Source organism: Hyla sarda, chromosome 2 (genome assembly GCF_029499605.1).
Source record: "Hyla sarda isolate aHylSar1 chromosome 2, aHylSar1.hap1, whole genome shotgun sequence".
Classification (NCBI taxonomy): domain Eukaryota; kingdom Metazoa; phylum Chordata; class Amphibia; order Anura; family Hylidae; genus Hyla; species Hyla sarda.
In genome coordinates, this window is record NC_079190.1 from 23,420,511 (window position 1) to 23,443,925 (window position 23,415).

Below are 23,415 nucleotides of genomic sequence, written 5' to 3' on the forward strand. Positions count from 1 at the left end.
AAGGAAAATGGATATTCCAAATACATTTTTTTTATTCACATTTCCAATATGTCTACTTTATATTTGCATCATAAAATTGACGAGTTTTTTCTTTTGAAAGACACCAGAGGGCTTCAAAGTTCAGCAGCAATTTTCCAATTTTTCACAAAATTTCCAAAATCACCATTTTTCAGGGACCAGTTCAGGTTTGAAGTGGATTAGAAGGGTCTTCATCTTAGAAATACCCCACAAATGACCCCATTATAGAAACTGCACCCCCCAAAGTATTCAAAATGACATTCAGTCAGCATTTTAACCCTTTAGGTGTTTCACAGGAATAGCAGCAAAGTGAAGGAGAAAATTCACAATCTTCATTTTTTACACTCGCATGTTCTTGTAGACCCAATTTTTGAATTTTTACAAGGCGTAAAAGGAGAAAAAAATTTCTCTCGAGTAAGCACATACCTCATATGTCTATGTAAAGTGTTCGGCGGGCGCAGTAGAGGGCTCAGAAGGGAAGGAGCGACAAGGGGATTTTGGAGAGTACGTTTTTCTGAAATGGTTTTTGGGGGGCATGTTGCATTTAGGAATCCCCTATGGTGCCAGAACAGGAAAAAAAAACACATGGCATACCATTTTGGAAACTAGACCCCTTGAGGAATGTAACAAGGAATAAAATGAGTCTTAATACCCCACAGGTGTTTCACGACTTTTGCATATGTAAAAAAATGTAAAAAAAAATGTCACTAAAATGTGTGTTTCCCCCCAAATTTCACATTTATGCAAGGGTTAATAGCAGAAAATACCCCCCAAAATTTGTAACCCCATCTCTTCTGAGTATGGAGGTACCCCATAAGTTGACCTGAAGTGCAGTACGGGCGAACTACAATGATCAGAAGAGAAGGAGTGATATTTGGCTTTTTGAGAGCAAATTTTGCTCGGGGGCATGTCGCATTTAGGAAGCCCCTATGGTGCCAGGACAGCAAAAAATACCCACATGGCATACCATTTTGGAAACTAGACCCCTTGAGGAACGTAACAAGGAATAAAGTGAGCCTTAATACCCCACAGGGGTTTCACGACTTTTGCATGCGTAAAAAAGAAAAAAAAAATTTCACTAAAATGTGTGTTTCCCCCCCAAATTTCACATTTTTGCAAGGATTAATAGCAGAAAATACCCCCCAAAATTTGTAACCCCATCTCTTCTGAGTATGGAGGTACCCCATAAGTTGACCTGAAGTGCACTACGGGCGAACTACAATGCTCAGAAGAGAAGGAGTAATATTTGGCTTTTTGAGAGCAAATTTTGCTTGGGGGGCATGTCGCATTTAGGAAGCCCCTATGGTGCCAGGACAGCAAAATAACCCCCACATGGCAAACCATTTTGGAAACTAGACCCCTTGAGGAACGTAACAAGGGGTACAGTGAGCATTTACCCCCCACTGGTGTCTGTCAGATCTTTGGAACAGTGGGCTGTACAAATTTTTTTATTTGCACAGCCCACTGTTCCAAAGATATGTCAGACACCAGTGGGGTGTAAATTCTCACTGCACCCCTCATTACATTTCGTGAGGGGTGTAGTTTCCGAAATGGGGTCACATGTGTTTTTTTTTTTTTTTTTTTTGCGTTTGTCAAAACCGCTGTAACAATCAGCCACCCCTGTGCAAATCACCTCAAATGTACATGGCGCACTCTCCCTTCTGGGCCTTGTTGTGCGCCCCCAGAGCACTTTGCGCCCACATATGGGGTATCTCCGTAGTCGGGAGAAATTGCATTACAAATTTTGGGGGGCTTTTTTCCCTTTTACCTCTTGTCAAAATGAAAAGTATGGGGCAACACCAGCATGTTAGAGTAAAAAATTAATTTTTTTACACTAACATGCTGGTGTAGACCCCAACTTCACCTTTTCATAAGGGGTGAAAGGAGAAAAAGCCTCCCAAAATTTGTTAGGCAATTTCTCCCGAGTACGGAGATACCCCATATGTGGCCCTAAACTGTTGCCTTGAAATACGACAGGGCTCCAAAGTGAGAGCGCCATGCGCATTTGAGGCCTGAATTAGGGTTTTGCATAGGGGTGGACATAGGGGTATTCTACGCCAGTGATTCCCAAACAGGGTGCCTCCAGCTGTTGCAAAACTCCCAGCATGCCTGGACAGTCAACGGCTGTCCGGCAATACTGGGAGTTGTTGTTTTGCAACAGCTGGAGGCTCCATTTTGAAAACCGTGGCGTACCAGACGTTTTTCATTTTTATTGGGGAGGGGGGCTGTGTAGGGGTATGTGTATATGTAGTGTTTTTTACTTTTTATTTTATTTTGTGTTAGTGTAGTGTTTTTAGGGTACAGTCACATGGGCGGGGGGTTACAGCGAGTTTCCCGCTGCGAGTTTGAGCTGCCGCGCAAAATTTGCTGCATCGCAAACTTGCAGCCTGATATTCACTGTAAGCCCCCTGCCCATGTGAATGTACCCTGTACATTCACAGGGGGGGAACCTCCAGCTGTTGCAAAACTACAACTCCCAGCATGCACAGTCTATCAGTGCATGCTGGTAGTTATAGTTTTGCAACAGCTGGAGGCACACGGGTTGGGAAACACTGAGTTAGGAAACAGACAATGTTTCCCAACCAGTGTGCCTCCAGTTGTTGCAAAACCACTACTCCCAAACATTCTCAGGCATGCTGGAAGTAGTAGTTCGGCAACATTTTTAGAGCCAGATGTTGACAAACTACAACTCCCAGCATGCTTGGAGTTGTAGTTTTGCAACATCTGGAGGACTACAGTTTGCAGACCACTAATACATTGGTTCCCAATCTGTGCCCTTCCAAATGTTGCAAAACTAGAACTCCCAGTATGCCAAAACTGTCCAGGCATGCTGGGAGTTGTAGTTCTGCAACATCTGAAGGGCCAGATGTTACAGAACTACAACTCCCAGCATGCCTGGACAGTAAGGGCATGCTGAGGATGTGTAGTTTTGCAACATCTGGAAGGGCACAGTGGTCTCCAAACTGTGGACCTCCAGATGTTGCAAAACTGCAACTCCCAGCATGCCCAGATGATAAGGGCTGTCTGGGCATGCTGGGAGTTGTAGTATACAGGGTCCCAATACAGCAATGCATGTCGCTTTACGGCGACGTGCATTGCTGTAAAGGGCCCGACCGCGGCTGAAGTTCAACTCACCTGTCACCGCCGCCGTCTTCATCGTCTGGATCCGGGTGTTCAGGGACGAGGTAAGTACCGGGGCCGGTCCCCAGCACTCCCCCGTCCCCCGCCGCGTCCTCCGGTCTTCCTCCTGTCCTCTCCGGACTTCCAGGGGCCAGGCAGGGTCAGAGGAAGTAACCGCCCCCCCCCCCCCCCTGCGATTGGTCGGTTAATTAACCGAAGAATCGCAGGGGATCGGAGAAGGTGGCAGGCTTGCCACCTCGCTCCTAGCCTCCAGCATGGTCCTGGCTGTCTGTGACAGCCGGGATCATGCAAAATTACCGGGCGGTCGGGTCCCAGAGACCCGATCAGCCCGGTATCGCTGCAGATTGCAAGGGCGTTTGCCCTGGATGCCTGCTGAAGGATTTCAGCAGGCATCCGGTTCCGATCTCTGCCCGGCGTGCGGCAGGGACCGGAAAATGCCATGACGTTGTGGAACGTCATTGGTCCTTAAAGCCCAGGGTGCCATGACGTTCCACAACGTCATTGGTCCTTAAGAGGTTAAGCACTCTGTATATTTTTAGCATTGATGCAGTCTGTGTAGCTCCAGGGTCAGGAGGGTGTATTTTTTGGGACCTTTGATGTGATGGAAAAAGTCAATTTTGGGACAAGATGGTTTCATAGAAGGAAACATTATTTTCCTAGCATAAAGAGTTTCCAGTCAGAGGCGCTCCTTTATTTCCATTATCAGACGAGGTATATTTAGCCTTTTTTTAACACTTTTGCCCTCTCTCTCAACTTTTGCCCTAATATACTTGGTATTTATTGTAGGATATTATAGGCCGGTACGGTCATTCCTAGAAGAGACCCATAAACTGCTGTTATTCATTACTGTGGGGAATAGGCTCTTGAAGCGTTCCTGTCATTTCAGGTGACTTTTCAGGATAAGCAGGATAGGTCCTGTGTGTGTACATGAGAAGCAGCACTATTTCTGCCCCTTATATAACTTGTATATATCTTTTAACTGATTTCTGCTCTGTATGCTTTATCTCTAATTTGCAGTTCTCCCAGAGCTGACGAGTGTAGCTCCCTTCTTCCTCCTCCATAGACTTACATTGCTTGTCTTGCAGACACAGAACAAAGCTGAGCTGATTTTCAGAGTGGAATACAGTCTCACAGGAGAGATTAAAAGTTTGATAACAGGAGAAAGAAGCATTTTTGTCTAATAAAATATATCACAAAGTTTCTTATATATTCACTTGTATTATTGATCTATGCAAATCCTCACCTTTTTAAACATAAATTCCTCCCCTAAAAATTTCTTAAAATCACATTCTTTTCCCATATATTTTAAATAAAAAAAAATAATTAATCAATAAATAAAATAAAAAATACTTTAGTATTGCCACGGAAACAAACTATTAAAATAGACATTTTGGTTTTTATTCCATACAGTGAATGGTGTAAAAAAAATAAAAAATAAAACTAAAGAATTGCCATTTTTTGTCGCATGCTCGGATTAGGAAACACTGCCATAATGTATAAAGGCAATAAGAATAACTCTTTAGACCTGGGGTTCCCCTTTATATGCTCTGTTTCCAGACTGGGGAGAGGTGAATGACTCAGGAAGTATTACCTCACAGTATATTCATGCTGCGCTGCCACATTTGCGCCTCGGGGAAGGATTTCCACATTTTAGGTAACAGCGCAACTTGTCTCCTCTTAAACCTTTGTTCTGGGCTGAAGTATTGTTCAGCTACTTGGCTGCCAACCTGATCCTCCGTGAAGTCTGCCAGGAAAGTACATCACCGTACTGCTGTGCCGGGCCGGCAGATGACTCACTTTATTTATAGGGTACGGACCGTCGCTTGCAGATGTTGCCTTGAATTTCCCCCTATCAACAGAGCTAATTTCTTCCAAAAACAGCGCCACCCCTGTCCACAGGTTTTTTGTTGTATTGCAGCTCAGTTACTTTGAAGTGAATAGAGCCAAGTTGTAATACCACACACAACCAGAGGACAGGTGTGGCGCTGTTTTCGAAAGAAACTCCAATGAAATGGTATTAAGGTCTTGGCCAGCGGTCGGCTCATGTTGGGAGTTGTAGTGCTCTATGTATATAGTATAAAAGAATTGTATTATGGTCAGGTTGAATCTTGTTGGGGGTTGTAGTGTTCTATCTATAGAGTATAATAAATTTGTATTATGATTGTGTAAAATCTTTGGATCATGTTGGGGGTTGTAGTGTTCTATGTACAGTGGGGCAACATAGTATTTAGTCAGCCACCAATTGTGCAAGTTCTCCTACTTAAAAAGATGAGAGAGTCCTGTAATTGTCATTATGGGTATACCTCAACTATGAGAGACATAATAAGAAAAAAATCCATAAAATCACATTGTCTGATTTTTAAAGAATTTATTTGCAAATTATGGTGGAAAATAAGTATTTAGTCAATAACAAAAGTTCATCTCAATATTTTGTTATATACCCTTTGTTGGCAATGACAGAGGTCAAACGCTTTCTGTAAGTCTTCACAAGGTTTTCACACACTGTTGCTGGTATTTTGGCCCATTCCTCCATGCAGATCTCCTCTAGAGCAGTGATTTTTGGGGCTGTTGCTGGGCAACACGGACTTTCAACTCCCTCCAAAGGATTTCTATGGGGTTGAGATCTGGAGACTGGCTAGGCCACTCCAGGACCTTGAAATGCTTCTTACAAAGCCATTCCTTCATTGCCCGGGTGGTGTGTTTGGGATCATTGTCATGATGAAAGACCCAGCCACGTTTCATCTTCAATGCCCTTGCTGATGTAAGGAGGTTTTCACTCAAAATCTCACAATACGTGGCCTCATTCATTCTTTCCTTTACACGGATCAGTCATCTTGGTCCCTTAGCAGAAAAACAGCCCCAAAGCATGATGTTTCCACCCCAATCCTTCAAAATGTTCTTTGGATGCAACTCAGCATTCTTTCTCCTCCAAACACGACAAGTTGAGTTTTTACCAAAAAGTTCTACTTTGGTTTCATCTGACCATATGACATTCTCCCAATCCTCTTCTGGATCATCCAAATGCTCTCTAGCAAACTTCAGACGGGCCCAGACATGTACTGGCTTAAGCAGGGGGACATGTCTGGCAATGCATGCTTTAAATCCCGGGCGGCATAGTGTGTTACTGATGGTAGCCTTTGTTACTTTGGTCCCAGCTCTCTGCAGGTCATTTACTAGGTCCCACCTGTGTGGTTACGTGATTTTTGCTCACCATTTTTGTGATCATTTTGACACCACAGGGTGAGATCTTGTGTGGAGCCCCAGATCGAGGAAGATTATCAGTGGTCTTGTATGTCTTCCATTATCTAATAATTGCTCCCACAGTTGATTTCTTCACACCAAGCTGCTTGCCTATTGTATATTCAGTCTTCCCAGCCTGGTGCAGGTCTACAATTTTGTTTCTGGTGTCCTTCATCAGCTCTTTGGTCTTGGCCATAGTGAACTTTGGAGTGTGACTGTTTGAGGCTGTGGACAGGTGTATTTTCTACTGATAACAAGTTCAAACAGGAGCCATTAATACAGGTAATGAGTGGAGGACAGAGGAGACTCTTAAAGAAGAAGTTACAGGTCTGTGAGAGACAGAAATCTTTCTTGTTTGTAGGTGACCAAATACTTATTTTTCACCATAATTAACCATAAAAATCAGACAATGTGATTTTATATATTTTTTTTCTCATTCTGTCTCTCATTGTTGAGGTTATAACCTATGATGAAAATTACAGGCCTCCCTCATCTTTATAAGTGGGAGAACTTGCACAATTGGTGGCTGACTAAATACTTTTTTGCGCCACTGTATATAGTTTATTAGAATTGTATTATGGTCGTGTTCAGTGTTTAGATCATGGGGGGTTGTAGTGTTCTATGTATATAATTTATTAGAATTTTATTATGGTCGTGTTGAGTGTTTGGATCATGTTGGGGTTTGTAGTGTTTTATGTATTTAGTATAATAGAATTGTATTATGGTCATGTTCAGTGTTTAGATCATGTTGGGGGTTGTAGTGTTCTATGTATATAGTTTATTAGAATGTTATTATGGTCCTGTTGAGTGTTTGGATCATGTTGGGGGTTGTAGTGTTCTATGTATATAGTTTATTAGAATTTTATTATGGCCAGGTTGAGTGTTTGGATCATGTTGGGGGTTGTAGTGTTTTATGTATTTAGTGTAATAGAATTGTATTATGGTCATGTTCAGTGTTTAGATCATGTTGGGGGTTGTAGTGTTCTATGTATATAGTTTATTAGAATGTTATTATGGTCGTGTTGAGTGTTTGGATCATGTTGGAGGTTGTAGTGTTCTATGTATATAGTTTATTAGAATGTTATTATGGTCGTGTTGAGTGTTTGGATCATGTTGGGGGTTGTAGTGTTCTATGTATATAGTTTATTAGAATTGTATTATGGCCAGGTTGAGTGTTTGGATCATGTTGGGGGTTGTAGTGTTCTATGTATATAGTATAATAGAATTGTATTATCGTTGTTTTGAGTGTCTGGATCATGTTGGGGGTTGTAGTGTTCTATGTATATAGTTTATTAGATTTTTATTATGGTCGTGTTTAGTGTTTGGATCATGTTGGGAGTTGTAGTGTTTTATGTATTTAGTATAATAGAATTGTATTATGGTCGTGTTCAGTGTTAAGATCATGTTGGGGGTTGTAGTATTCTATGTATATAGTATAATAGAATTGTATTATCCTGGGTGTCTGGATCATGTTGGGGGTTGTAGTGTTTTATGTATATAGTATAATAGAATTGTATTATGGCCATGTTGAGTGTATGTAATTGTAGTGTTCTATGTTTAATATTATCGTAATAAATTAGAATTATAGTCACGTCTAGTGTTCAGGTTATGTTGCAGTTTGTAGGGTTCTCTGTGTACTATACAATGACATCCAGCCATGACGGTGTTATTGTCGCTGTGTCCATGACTTTATCTTCTCCAGGTCTGTTTTGTCCCCTGTACATTCCTGATAACTATTCAGACTGACCTTGACTACGTCATATCGGTATTGATATCCCTGAACAATAACTAGATCCTGTCTTTTTCCGCCCTACTCTACCTGTTTGACATTCTTCATAGCGAAAACAAATATTGTCTGGACTGTATGTCTGAAGGCTTTATACCTTCTTAGAAAACCCATTGGGGAATGCTAAGTTTATAAAGGGGGCTACCTTTTCATTTATTAAGTAAAGTAGTGATTCTCAAACAGTGTGCCTCCAGCTGTTGCAAAACTACAACTCCCAGCCTGCCCGGACAGCCTTCGGCTGTCCGGGCAGGCTGGGAGTTGTAGTTTTGCAACAGCTGGAGGCACACTGTTTGAAAAAAAACATTGAGCTAGTATATATATAGCAGCTAAAAGTAATTTCTCCCTATCTCTCTCTGGAGGATCCAACATGTCTATGTGTTACACATAAACACAACTGATTTAACTGGAAATGCCTGTAATACCTCATTTATCCTGTGGAGGCACTGTAGGGAAAGAGAGCACTTGCTGATCTTGTACCTCATAGATCACAGCTGATCACTCCCGGTTTAAGCTGACAGCCCGCTCCACCAATCATTGGCTGAGGGGGCGACATTGCAGTGGCCGGTGATTGGCAGAATGGGCCGCCTCTCTCGAGGCTAGTTTGTCTCAGATGATGAGGGTCTGAGCGCTTCAAGCAGGCCAGACACTTACAAAGATGGACAAAATGGTTGGTACCTTCCATTGAAAATTTTTTTTTTACAAAAAAATTACCTGATGGAAATCAGACATTGCTTGTGAATTGTGGTTCAACAGAATAATTCTGAAAAACAAAATAATGGAACTGTCCTGGACAAAAATGATGGTTCCCCTGAATGTAATATTTTGGGGGCAGTCAGTGGAATCTAGAGATTTCACGATGAAATTCTGCACCTGTCTCCAGGTATCTTGGCCCGCTCCTCATAAGATATTGCTCCAGCTGTCTCATGTGTGAAGGGGCCTTCTCCAGACTGCAGATTTGTTGCTTTAAAGGAGTTCTCCACCATAAGGTGACTTTAGAACTCACTTGCCAGACAGTAATGGACATGCTTAGGAAGGATCCGTGCTTCTCTTGGGACTAAATGACTGTGTTGTGAGTCCACCATAACTCTGCTGCTTTCCATTAGTAAAATGGCTATTTCCTATTGGAGTTCCCTCCCTCCAACTTTAAGTCCCAGGATCCCTTGTTTGTAAGTGTGAGGCACTTTTCTCCCTTCCACACATTAGCCACCCCTCCCATCGTACTGGCAGCACAGCTGAGCTCCCTTCCATGCGTGCTGTAATTGAAACTACAATTCCCTGCAGCCCTGTAGAGAATGATATCTCCCCCTACCCAGCAGTCGCTCCACCCACTGAAGCACAGACACGCTCCCTTTCAACACCTGACTTGTAATGTAAAGTCTCGGACATTGCACTCAGGACTGGCCTTAGGTGTTCAGGCGCCCTGTGCGAGCTAGCCCTGTGGCGCCCCCCATAAATGTACACAAAGAGGAAAAAAATGTTTGTGACAAATATATATTTTTTTATATTTAATCATTCCCCTACCCCCTTAATCAGTCCGATGCACCCCTTCACCAGTCCCCTGCCCCCTTAATCAGATGCAGTACAGTTCCCCCACATAAGGTGCAGTATAGCTCTCCACATTAGGTGCAGTATAGTTCCCCACATTAAGTGAAGTATAGTTCCCCCACATTAGGTGCAGTATAGTTCCCCCACATTAGGTGCAGTATAGTTCTATCACATTAGGTGCAGTATAGTTGGCAGTATAGTTCCCCCACATTAGGTGCAGTATAGTTCCCCCACATTAGGTGCAGTATAGTTCCCCCACATTAGGTTGGCAGTATAGTTCCCCCACATTAGGTGCAGTATAGTTCCCCAAATTAGGTAGTAGCAGGTTCCCCACATTAGGCAGTAGCAGGCTCCCCACATTATGTAGAAGCAGGTTCCCCACATTAGGTAGTAGCAGGTTCCCCACATTAGGTAGTAGCAGGTTCCCCACATTAGGTAGTAGCAGGTTCCCCACATTAGGTAGAAGCAGGTTCCCCACATTAGGTAGAAGCAGGTTCCCCACATTAGGTAGAAGCAGGTCCCCCCCCCGGACTCACACACACACAAACACACACACACACACACACACACACACACACAGACACCCACACATGCACACACACAAACACAAACATAGACACACTTACCTGTCCTGCACTGCATTCTCCTCTCCGGTGTCGGCCTGACATGTGCGACATCCCTCTTCAGACTCGGGCTGGCCAGCCAACCAGAGATGCGGAGGAGGGCGGGGTAAGTGAAACCTCCCTGTGTAATGAAGAAAACTGTGCCCTGAAGCGGAATGTGACCCTCCGCATAGGGACACAGTTGAGGGAGGGTAGTGGGAATGGAATGAGAGGGAGCGGCCAGCAAAGCAGAAAACTGTGTCCCTGTGCGGAGGGTCACATTCTGCTATACAGGGCACAGTATTCTTCATTACACTGGCATTTAGCGCTGCTTGCCCGAAGCAACGCTGAATGTCTTAAGAAGTTACCTGCCTGGCACCTCACACCGGAACTGTACGTCGGGCAATACAAATTACATTTTCCTGGTGCGAGCTGTGTCAGCCGCCCGTCACCCCTGTTGCTATGGCGCCCTGTGCAGCCGCACAGCTCCCACACCCCTAAGGCCGGCCCTGATTGCACTGCAACCTGGGACAGGCCCGATATAGCACTCATTTTGTATGCTGCTAAAAATGAACATCGGGGCAAAGATCACATAAGAATTCTGAGATCAGTTATCAAACACAGGTACAGACACTATATTATGAACTTCACTTACTTTACAGCCCCTGTCTAAGGGTTCTAAAAATAAATAAATAAATAAATAAATAAATAATCATCATAAAAAGGAAATGCATCCAGGCCCTTTTTAACTCTTTTACTGAGTTCCCCATAATCACTGCTCTTACAGTAAAGAACCCCCGTCTGTGCTGATTAGAGTTTTAGTTTTGCACCTGATTGAGAGGCCTAGAATGGAGACCATTATCCTGTCCTATTCTGGTGGTTGTAGACCTATGCTGTGATGTCCACCATTCTAGAGTCTAGTGACGCCTGGATGACTTTACATGACATTTTAGGAAAGAAAAAACTATTGTGTCCGGCAGAAAAGCAACAAGGCAGAGAAATGATTCGCTACGCTCGGGGTCGGGGGAAATTCCTGCCAGCAGGTTATTGGGTTATTGGAGACTATTCTAGAAGATCTCATTAAGATACTTTATTGTATCTAATAGGCGTGAAGTTTACTCAGCAACATCCTATACATCCGCCACGGAACGTCCCCCCTGGAATTTTACCAGCGGCTTTACAATAACAATAAGAATACATTTATAGCAAAGTGAGCCTCAATTTCAAGGATTTATTACTAAAGTTTGTGTTGACTTAGCAAAGACGTTTATCGTGCCCGGGACCCTCTGCTTCTTAGCTTGATTTTTTACTTAAAGTACATAAAGCTTGTATATGGGGGAATTTGTTAAAACATAAATCAATAAATATAAGTACATAAAAAAAACATAAATAATTAAATGAATGAATATAAATGAGTAAATAAATACAAACAAACAAATAAATAAGTAAATAAATACATAAATAAATAAAATACACTTTATTTGCAGTGTTTAGTTGTTTCTTTCTTTCTTTTTTTAGTTCAAAAATACTGCAGCCAGATGTTTATGACCAAAGTCAATAGGGCAGTATTTCCCAACCAGCACGCCTCCAGCTGTTGCAAAACTACAACTCCCAGCAAGCCCAGACAGCCCTTTTTTTATATAGGTGATAAAAACAATCAGCAATTCTGGACTCTATGGTATTTTTTTTATGTTTGCGTAATTCATCATGCGGTTTCATTAACATCACATGTGTTTATGTTTATTTTAGTTTTTTTTTTTTATTATTTAGCATAGCATTGATCAGTGTTATCGGTGCTCTATACAGGCTTCCATAGCACATCATTGATCAGTGTTATCTGTGCTCTACTTATACAGGCTGCCAAAGCATAGCATTGATCAGTGTTATCGGTGCTCTATACAGGCTGCCATAGCACAGCATTGATCAGTGTTATCTGTGCTCTACTTATACATGCTGCCAAAGCATAGCATTGATCAGTGTTATCGGTGCTCTATACAGGCTGCCATAGCACAGCATTGATCAGTGTTATCGGTGCTCTATTTATACAAGCTGCCATAGCACAGCATTGATCAGTGTTATCAGTGCTCTACTTATACAGGCTGCCATATCCCAGCATTGATCAGTGTTATCGGGGCTTTACTTATACAGGCTGCCAAGACTGCCTGTGTGTTCAGAGCGCTGATCTGATGACATGGAGGCAGGCAGAACCCTCTGGCCTTCATGTTCAATAATCAGTACCCCGTGATTTAATAGCGCAGGTCCTGATCTACTCCTACAACTAACCGGCTATTTTACAGCATTGATCAGTGTTATCGGTGCTCTACTTATACAGTCTGCCATATAACAGCATTGATCAGTGTGATTGGGGCTCTACTTTTACAGGCTGCCAAGGCTGTCTGTATTTTCCGAGTGCCGATCTGACGACATACAGGCAGGTAGAACCCCTCCGGTCTCGGTCTTCAATAATCAGTACCCCTTGATTTAATTGCGGAGGTCCCCATCTGCCCCTACAACCGACCGGCCACTTAATTTTAGCCCCTTCAGACCCCATGATCAACTTTGATCGTGAGATTAAAAGGGTTAACATAGGATGACAGGGAGATCTCCATTGTCCGGCAGAGTCCTGGCCCTCTGTTTAGGTAGCTGTCAATCACATTGAGGGGGACATGATTGCATCAAAATGTTCTAACTTCTGTGTGCATTGCTGCCCCCTACAGGGTAATGTAGGTATTGCCATATATTTTGTTAGTAATGCAATTGTAAATTTTTCTAAATACACCACACACCTCTGTAAAAAAAAAACACATACATAATACTTTTCCAATCTATTTAGATAAATGTCCCATAAAACTAAAATTAATACCGGTACTAACTACTCTAATGCTATCCCATTGACGATAATTCCTATAATCACACCCCCTATGGGCCAGAAAACAACTATTATATTATTTATAATAACTATTATGCTATATCTGTAGCCGAACTTGTCAGAGATCATCTTGTGTCTGTATAATCATCTTATACCACATTGACAGTGTAATTGCTGAGTGTCTTAAGACGTTCCCTGTATAGTCTAAGCCTGGTTGGAGCCCCAGGGGGCACTGGAAGTTTTTTCACCGATATTTGGTATTTTTGCAAATAATATTCTAGAATTTTTTTTTTTTTTAGGATATAATAGTTTTAGAGATATGTAGAAGGGAATTTCCATTCATTTTTCACATGAATTTTCTCATGGAAGCTGAAGTGACTCATACGGACATGAGGGGGCAGTGGAATTAGGGTCTGGGCTTATGAAATGAAAGATTGTCCGGTTTTAGGGGATTTTACAAAAAAATAAAGCCTATAACCCTATAGAGTCTAGATCTGTAAGGTTTAAGGCTAGTGGTCTCCAAACTGTGGACCTCCAGATGTTGCAAAACTGCAACTCCCAGCATGCCCGGACAGCCGTTGGCTGTCCGGGCATGCTGGGTGTTGCAGTTTGCAACATCTGGAGGTCCACAGCTTGGAGACCATTGACCTATGGAACATCTGGAGGTCCACATTTTGGAGACGACTGACCTATGGAACATCTGGAGGTCCACAGTTTGGAGACCACTGACCTATGGAACATCTGGAGGTCCACAGTTTGGAGACCACTGACTTATTGAACATCTGGAGGTCCACTGTTTGGAGACCACTGATCTATGGAACATCTGGAGGTCCACAGCTTAGAGACCACTGACCTAAGGAACATCTGGAGGTCCACTGTTTGGAGACCACTGACCTATGGAACATCTGGAGGTCCACAGCTTAGAGACCACTGACCTAAGGAACATCTGGAGGTCCACAGTTTGGAGACCACTGACCTATGGAACATCTGGAGGTCCACAGCTTAGAGACCACTGACCTAAGGAACATCTGGAGGTCCACAGTTTGGAGACCACTGACCTATGGAACATCTGGAGGTCCACAGTTTAGAGACCACTGACCTATGGAACATCTGGAGGTCCCCAGTTTGGAGACCACTGACCTAAGGAACATCTGGACATCCACAGTTTAGAGAGCACTGGCCTATGGAACATCTGGAGGTCCACAGTTTAGAGACCACTGACCTATGGAACATCTGGAGGTCCACAGTTTAGAGACCACTGACCTATGGAACATCTGGAGGTCCACAGTTTAGAGACCACTGACCTATGGAACATCTGGAGGTCCCCAGTTTGGAGACCACTGACCTAAGGAACATCTGGACGTCCACAGTTTAGAGACCACTGGCCTACAGAACATCTGGAGGTCCACAGTTTAGAGACCACTGACCTATGGAACATCTGGAGGTCCACAGTTTAGAGACCACTGACCTATGGAACATCTGGAGGTCCACAGTTTAGAGACCACTGACCTATGGAACATCTGGAGGTCCACAGTTTGGAGACCACTGACCTATGGAACATCTGGGGGTCCACAGTTTATAGACCACCAGCCTATGGAACATCTGGAGGTCCACAGTTTAGAGACCACAAAATGTCTAAAATCGTGCAAATCCCACGCCCCCCCCTGACAATGTTTACTTTAAAGTAATAAACCCTGTTAACAGAGAACCTGTAACTTGTTTTCATTGACTATTGCAAATGTCTGAGACTTTGCCGTTCGTTGAATGGTCTATAGACTTTACTATAAACGGGTTCTCTGCATCTACAGCATGGAAGATAAGTTCTGGATAACTCCTTTGAGGCTGTGTTCACACTAATTACCAGCAAAATCGTGGTAAAAACTGTGCAATTTTTACAGCCAATAGTGACATTTTTAACGCAGTTTTGTAAAATTGTGAAGTAACTAGTGGCAGTACCTCTAATCAAACGCCTCGTGTGGACACAGCCAAAAAGGGGTTAAAAGGAGGATTCATCAGCAGCTTCATTTTGGGGGTTTGGTCACATGTTCTTACTGGTAAAAGCCATTGGTTCTGTAATGGTTTCCTGATCCTGGGGCTTTACCACCATCTCCACTTTCCAAGGTGTCCTCCCCACAGTCACTTTCCATATAAGGGGGCTAATAATCTCCCAAATTCTGCTTGTTTTTTTGCCCATAGCTGTGAAAGTGTAGCATGTGCGCCCCCTGCACAGTTTTGAGCACCAAACTGCAACGTAATATCACACTTTACAATTGGCTATAATGTACTACAAGGCGTATCACTCATAGGTAACTCTAGTCCCTGATAGACCCTTAACCCCATAACGACCACGGACGTAAATGTACGTCCTGGTTTGGCGGGACTTCGCACACCAGGACGACCATTTACGTCCTGTGTATGACCGAGAGCATTGGAACGGTGCTTGCGTCATACACGGCAGGTCCTGGCTGCTAGCAGCAGCCGGGGACCCGCCGGTAATGGCCAACATCCGCGATCGCGTGGATGTCCGCCATTAACCCCTCAGATGCCGTGATCAATACAGATCACGGCATCTGCGGCAGTGCGGTACTTTGAATGGATGATCGGATCGCCCGCAGCGCTGCCGCGGCGATCCCATCATCCAGCATGGCGGCCGGAGGTCCCCTCACCTTGCTCCGGCCGTCTCCCGGCGTCTCCTGCTTTGGTCTGAGATCGAGCAGACCAGAGCAGAAGATAGCCGATAATACTGACCAGTGCTATGTCCTATGCAGCACTGAACAGTATTAGCAATCAAAGGATTACTGTAGATAGTCCCCTATGGGGACATAAAAAGTGTAAAAAATAAAGTTGAAAAATGTAAAAAAAAGTGAAAAATCTCCTCGCCCAATAAAAATGAAAATTGTCAGTTTTTCCCATTTTACCCAAAAAGCGTAATTTTTTTTTTATAAACATATTTGGTATCGCCACATGCGTAAATGTCTGAACTATCCGTATGGTGAATGACGTAAACGTAAAAAAAAAATAAAAAACTAACCGCATGGTGAATGATGTAAACGGAAAAAATAAAAAAAAGTCCAAAAATGCAGCTTTTTTTGTCACATTTTATTAAAAAAAATTAATAAAAAATTATCTCAAAGTTTTATATATGCAAATGTGGTATTGATAAAAAGTACAGATGACGGCGCAAAAAATAAGCCCTCATACCGCCCTATAAATGGAAAAATGATAGTATCTAGCCATGGGTATCATTTTAATCGTATTGACCCACAGAATAAAGAACACGTCATTTTTACCGTAAAGTGTACAGTGTGAAAACAAAACCCTCCAAAATGTACAAAATTGTGGTTTTCATTAAAATTTCCTCGCTAAAATTTTTTTGTGGGGGTTCGCCGTACATTTTATGGTAAAAGTACAATTGGTCACGCAAAAAAACAAGCCCTTATATGGGTCTGTAGATGGAAATATAAAGGAGTTATGGATTTCAGAAGGCGAGGAGGAAAAAACAAAAACGCAAAAATAAAATTGGCCTGGTCCTTAAGGTTAAAATGGGCTTGGTCCTTAAAGGGTTGAAATTGCGCAGAATACGTGCATCATGGCACACCAAAACACTGAAAATAATAAATATCCCCCTTAACGTTCCCCTTTTTTTTAACATCCTATAGACCCTCTGATCCTAGGAGCCTCCCGCTCTTGACTTTCCCATGTAATGGAGTAATAACACGGCCATAAATCGTGCCCTGTGTCAGGCGTAGCTGCGCCATATGATGCGCCCATTAACCTCTGGTCTGAAGGATACATACAATTTTGTGCTCTGTTGGTGGGCTGTAAACATGGGAGCATGGCCTCGAGGTACAAATGTCAACACTCCAAAAGTTTGACCTAGAGCACAGAACTTAAGAAAAAAAATACCCGGAATGTGATTTTTTTTACATACGTGAACAGAGGTTGTGATGCTGCAGTTGGCGCGTATCGTATGTCATTGCATTAACCCCTATGCAAAACGCTCTCTAAAAAATCACAACTACGTGATTAGAAAAAAACGTGGCTGCTTTCTTCCAAACACAGCGCCATGCCTGTTTATAGATTGTGTGCAATATTACAGTTTAGGTCCCTTTATATTAATAGTGCTGAGCTGCAATTCCGCACACAACCTCTAAATAGGCGTGGCGCTGTTTCTGGAGAAGACATGTTATTCTTATTCTGTACAACCCCTTTACGGACTAGCCCTCATATTCCTTGATAAAGTAGGTCTCAAGGACAAGGACAAGTGTAAGACATCAATGTTTGATTGGTACAACAAAAGACCCTGGGGCGAGAAGGCAGAAGGTGTGCAAGCAAGGAATTTTTTTTTACTATGTAGACCAATAAGGGGTACTCTGCTACTCAGCGTTTGGAACAAACTGTTCTGAACGCTGGAGCTCGTGATGTCATAGCCCCACCCCCTCATGCCATCATGCCCCACCCCCTTAATGCAAGTCTATGGGAGGGGGCGTGGCAGCTACCACGCCCCCTCCCATAGACTTGCATTGAGGGGGCAGGGCGTGATGTCATGAGGGGGCAGGGCTATGACATCACGAACTCCCGGCTCCAGCGTTCGGCACAGTTTGTTCCAAATGCTGAGCAGCGGAGTACCCCTTTAAAGGGAACCTGCCACCTTTATTTGCTGCTAAGAGCTGTAAATAGGGTTGGATAGCTGTTAGGGCATACAAGAAACTGTAACTGGAGCTTGTGGTGATTGCCAAACTTAGAAATCAGCAAAGTGTCAAGGAGGTGGAGCCTAGTTGCTCAAGTGCCACATCCTTTCACACCTCCTCACTTGCCCTTTCCTCTCAGTCCCTCCTTGATTAATGTACAAGTCACTGTATGTCAATCACAGTAGGATTCAGAAGTATGGGCAAGTGAGGAGGCATGCAAGGCTGTGGAACTTGAGCAGCTAGGCTCCACCTCCTTGACTCTTTATTGATTTTATAAGTTTAGCAATCTACACCAGTTCTTCATCACATGCCATTTAAATAACAAGTTACCATGGAACCTAACAGCAAAATTAGGAATGGAGCCTCAGTACACCAGCAATGAGTTCCGCATGTATAAGCATTATGCATGACACAGAGTCTATGTACACAGTGATGTCACAGCATACACATAATGCACAAGGTGATGTGGCAGTACAGGGATAATACACACAGCCATATCACATCATAGATATGTTGCAGGTCGTGATTAGTGTTGAGCGGCATAGGCCATATTCGAATTCGCGAATATTCGCGAATATATGGACGAATATTCGCCATATATTCGCGAATATTCGCATATTCGTTATACTCCCGTTTTATTTTCGCGTATGCGCAAATTCGCGTATGCGAAAACTATCATATGTGCATATTAGCATATACAAAATTAACATACGCGGAAATTCGCATATGCGAAAATTAGCATATGCTAATTTTCGCATATGCGAATTTTCACACGCCAGTCTCACACAGTAGTATTAGAGCCTTCTTTACACCACACAAGCTGGAAGCAGAGAGGGGTGATCACTGTGATGTGTACTGTGGAAAAAAAAAAAAAATAAATAAAAAATAACGAATATTCGTAATTACGAATATATAGCGCTATATTCGCGAAATTCGCGAATTCGCGAATATGCGATATTCGCGAATAATATTCGAATTGCGAATATTCGTGAGCAACACTAGTCGTGATGACTGAGTACAGGGGTTAATTCATTCTGTAATGTAATAAATGAATGTAAAATGTATCTAAAAAGTTGGTGCACAAAGTGATATTACACCATAAAGATAATGCACACAGTGGTGTCCAATCACACAGATAATACACAATATAATGTTGCACTATTAGGGATAATGCACACAGTGATGTTACGGCATAGATATTTTGCACATAGTGGTGTCAGTACAGTGATGATGCACACAGTGGCGTCAGACCATAGAGATCATGCATGCAGTCATGTCGCACCATAGAGAGCACACAGATGCAGGCAATGTCACAATTGGGGATAATTCTCACAGACAGGCTGTGTCAAGTAACTAGGGAGCTTCATACCATAACATGGAACCTCATTCAGTTGTCCATGCCCAACCTGTTATCATCCATAGTCACCAATAACGGCACCTGACCTCCATCTGGAAAGGGGTTAATTTCTTGGTTTCTTAGGAACCTTCTAACCTTGTAGTTTTGCCAATGTTTACTCGTTTACTTAATGTCATTAATGTCTTTGTTGATTAATAATACTATTATAGTTTATTCCTATAATATTAACAAATTACTTTCATTATTTGTAGATTGAAGACATAAACATGGCAGTAAAAGTGTCTGCAGCTTGTGTCCTCCTGTTCCTGATCTCCTATGTGGACTCTCAGGGATCCAATTTGAAACCAACTTGGCCAACATACAAAGTTCCTGTTGTTCTTCCTCAGTCGACCACTGGTCTGGAGAAACCTCTGTTTAATGCAGAACCAAGGCTTGATGTACCAGGCTCATGTGGTGCACAATGCCACAAGCACTTCCCCATGCCTACTTTGAATGAACTGAAAGACAACATGGCCTACGAAACCTTGTATGCCAACGGGAGCCGCACTTTAACGGAAGTGGGAATTTATGTCTTGGCCAACAATGCAGATGGTGAAAGAAGCAATGCTAAATCCCGTCGTAAAAGGCAAATCTATGGGTACGACAGCAGATTTAATATTTATGGGAAAAACTTCTTACTCAATTATCCCTTTTCAACATCAGTAAAGTTGTCCACGGGTTGCACCGGCACATTGGTGGCGGAGAAGCATGTACTTACAGCTGCCCACTGTATTCACGATGGTAAAAATTATGTCAAGGGGGCACAGAAGCTAAGAGTGGGATTCCTAAAACCAAAATTCAAAGACGGTGGTAAAGGTGTCAGCCAATCGAATTTGGAAAAAATGAAATTCCAATGGATTCGGGTGAAAAGAACCCATGTCCCAAAAGGATGGATTAAAGGCAATGCCAACGATATCGGCATGGATTACGACTATGCTTTGTTGGAACTCAAAAAACCCCACAAAAGAAAATTCATGATGATCGGTGTCAGTCCCACTGGTCGACAGTTACCTGGTGGAAAAATCCACTTCTCTGGCTTTGACAACGATAGACCAGGGAACCTAGTATACCGATTCTGCGATGTCAAGGAAGAAACCTACGACCTACTTTACCAGCAATGCGATGCCCAGCCTGGAGCTAGCGGTTCTGGAGTTTATGTCAGGATGTGGAAACGGGACAAACAGAGATGGGAGCGGAAGATTATTGGGATTTTTTCCGGGCACCAATGGGTGGACAAAAATGGTGACAAACAGGATTTTAATGTAGCTGTGCGTATAACACCTCTTAAGTACGCGCAAATCTGCTTTTGGATCAAAGGAAATTATATAGATTGCAGAGACGGATAGTAGGCTTCTACTAACCAAAATTTCAAAACATTTCCAAGAATTTTCTTTGGTTATACGAAAGGCTAATTAATGAATGTACTGTGCAGCCAATGTGACCGTATCTTTTTTCTTCGCTTTTCAAACTAGACGAGAGAGTCCATCAACATGGAATGACAATGGGAGCATTTTGACTTTAGCTTCTTTCATTCTACTAATAAGTAAACGAATTGGACCCGACATGTATCGACGGATGAAGTTGTTGCCTTTTGTTCCTTCCTTGGAAGCCTCAGCATAGCTAATGAAGACTGTCACGTAAAGTCACATATTGATTGGGGGCTTTCTTTAAAGGCTGAATGGGAATCAGAAGGTTGCCCATTGCTCCATAATATATAATATGCACTTTTTCCAGCTTCATGATAAGGCTAATTTACACTGTGTAAAAATTACGAGTATATTTTATTGACTTGTTATTTACATTTTCAGCCCCTCTTTCTTTTTTTTTTGTGGCCATTTATTTTTTTTCATTTAAATTTTGCAGATTACAGCAAAAAAAAAAAAGTCTGGTAAATAAAATATGCTTGTATTTTATTTTTATGTAGTGTGAATTTAGCCTTAAGACTGCAAATGTGTCTTTTTTTTTATAAATTGCTATTTTCCTACTGAATGTTTTTTTTTTGTTTCTTTTTTTGCTGATGTTAATGAGAAAAGCCTTTTAGTTTTTATTTTAGTTTTAAAGGGGTACTCTGGTGGAAAACTTTTTTTTTTTATCAACTGATGTCAGAAAGTTAAACAGATTTGTAAATTACTTCTATTAAAAAAATCGTAATCCTTCCAGTACTTATTAGTGGCTGTATACTACAGAGGAAATTCTTTTCTTTTTGGATTTCTTTTCTGTCACGACCACAGTGCTCTCTGCTGACACCTCTGTCCATGTCTGGAACTGTCCAGAGGAGAAGAAAATCCTCATAGGAAACATGTGCTGCTCTGGACAGTTCCTAAAATGGACAAAGGTGTCAGCAGAGAGCACTGTGGTCCTGACAGAAAAGAAATCTCAAAAGAAAAGAATTTCCTCTGTAGTATACAGCCGCTAATAAGTACTGGAAGGATTAAGATTTTTTTTATAGACGTAATTTACAAATCTGTTTAACTTTCTGGCACCAGTTGATTAAAAAAAAAAACTTTAACTATCCATTTTTCCTGTAAGTAGCTTTTAATCTCAGGATGTACAGAGCACAGATGGAATATTAAATGTAGTATTCAGCTATGTTCACATAAAATGCGTCTGCAAAACCGCAAAAAATGTAAAAATCCGTATTTGCAATATTAATGTGCTCTTTGTCACTTGACATGGCACTTATTCACAAGGATGAAAACATTTTTAATTTTTTTTTTTTAAATATATACCATGTGCATAGACAACTATTTTCCCATAAACTTTCATAGAGCACATTATTTTGCAAATACAGATATACATTTTCTACAACTTTACGGACGTATTTAAAAAAAATAAATGACCCCTGAAAATACACTGTCGAACAAAGCCTAAAGATGTCATTTTTGTTGAATTCATTGAACCAGCAGTTTATTTATGTTTTATTATTTTTAATACATGTTTTTTTTTTTTTTTTTTTTGGGAAAGGGAAGTTCTCACTGGCAGTTTGGAAGAAGTTTTAGAAACTTTCAGAAGAATCAAAGCCAGAATAAAAATAAATTTGCATTTATTTTGTTGGAAATAAACATGGGGCCCAATAAACAAAGTTATTTTGCCGGAGAACGTTGGAGATTTAGAATTTTAATCTTGGCACCAATTTTAACAGCTGTGGTTCTCGACACAAGAACATAAAGGAAATTTCAAAACATTGTCTAGATGTATCTCACCATCTCTATAAAACAGTGGGTAGATGTTTTTTCCACAAATGGTAGGTTCCTAACATTGGTTTCCAGCTATATTACTAGAACGAAAAGGGTTGCCTTTTTTTTTTTTTTTTGGCTTATCCCAAAACGCCCTTTCTAAAAAGAATTGTGTATCTCCAACATGATTATTTTCTCCCCCCTGAAGCTTAAAAAGTTGGGTCGGCACTCTCGTAGCCCGAGGCTTGGCCCGACATGACGCCATCACGAGACAAAATGCCCGAAGTCCCATAGACTTTGCATGGAATTTCCGCCATTTTTACTTGTAATTGCTTCATGTCGGGCCAAGTCTTGGGCTACGAGAGTGCCGTCTGGTTTACATCTATCCTGCCACCAGAGCATTTGTAAAACAAACCAAATCCTTCCTGCAAAGCTCCTGTCTAGGAGCTTTGAGAGTCATTCAGTTACCTCAGCAATAATACCTCTTAATTTACTGTCTGAATCTCATGCGATCAGATTGGGGGTTGTCCAGGATTACAAAAAGTTGGCTGTTTTCTTCCTGAACCACAACTGTCTATGGTTTGTATTTCCAATTGGAGCTCTGCCCACTCAAGGGAACCTGTAGAAAAAACTGAAAAGACAAGAGGACAGCGTCTCATGTATTACCCAAGACACCAGTGTCCCGAAAAGGACTGAAAAGCGACGTCTCTTCAAGATGGCCGCTCACCAGGTAGAAGAATAATCGCGCATATCACCCCACTGGGGTATTAATAATCTTGTAGGAACGAACTGCCAAGCCAAAGGTCAGATTGGAGAGGAAAGAATCTTCTCCCATGGAGTAGTGAAGAAAGCAACGGGAAAAGGAACCTTGTATGCGGGCGCTGCTCTTAGTTCCAATAATACCAAGCCTTCAGCATCCGGTTTGGTATTATTGGAACTTAGAGCAGCGCC

The 23,415-nt window shown here is 42.1% G+C and overlaps 1 protein-coding gene across 3 annotated transcripts in view; it reads left to right on the forward strand.

Moving 5' to 3' along the window:
• The window catches only part of PRSS23 (serine protease 23), a 71,738-nt gene extending 50,324 nt beyond the window's left edge, over window positions 1-21,414 (forward strand). The window contains exon 2 of one of the 3 annotated variants that reach the window (XM_056561394.1): window positions 19,501-21,413. In XM_056561394.1, coding sequence (XP_056417369.1) covers window positions 19,516-20,634 — 1,119 coding nt within the window. In that variant the 5' untranslated portion in view covers window positions 19,501-19,515 and the 3' untranslated portion in view covers window positions 20,635-21,413. Of the gene's footprint in view, window positions 1-19,500 lie in introns of all 3 variants that reach the window. The other 2 variants (XM_056561392.1, XM_056561393.1) reach the window with 2 other exon arrangements.
• The last annotated feature ends 2,001 nt before the right edge of the window (window positions 21,415-23,415 follow it).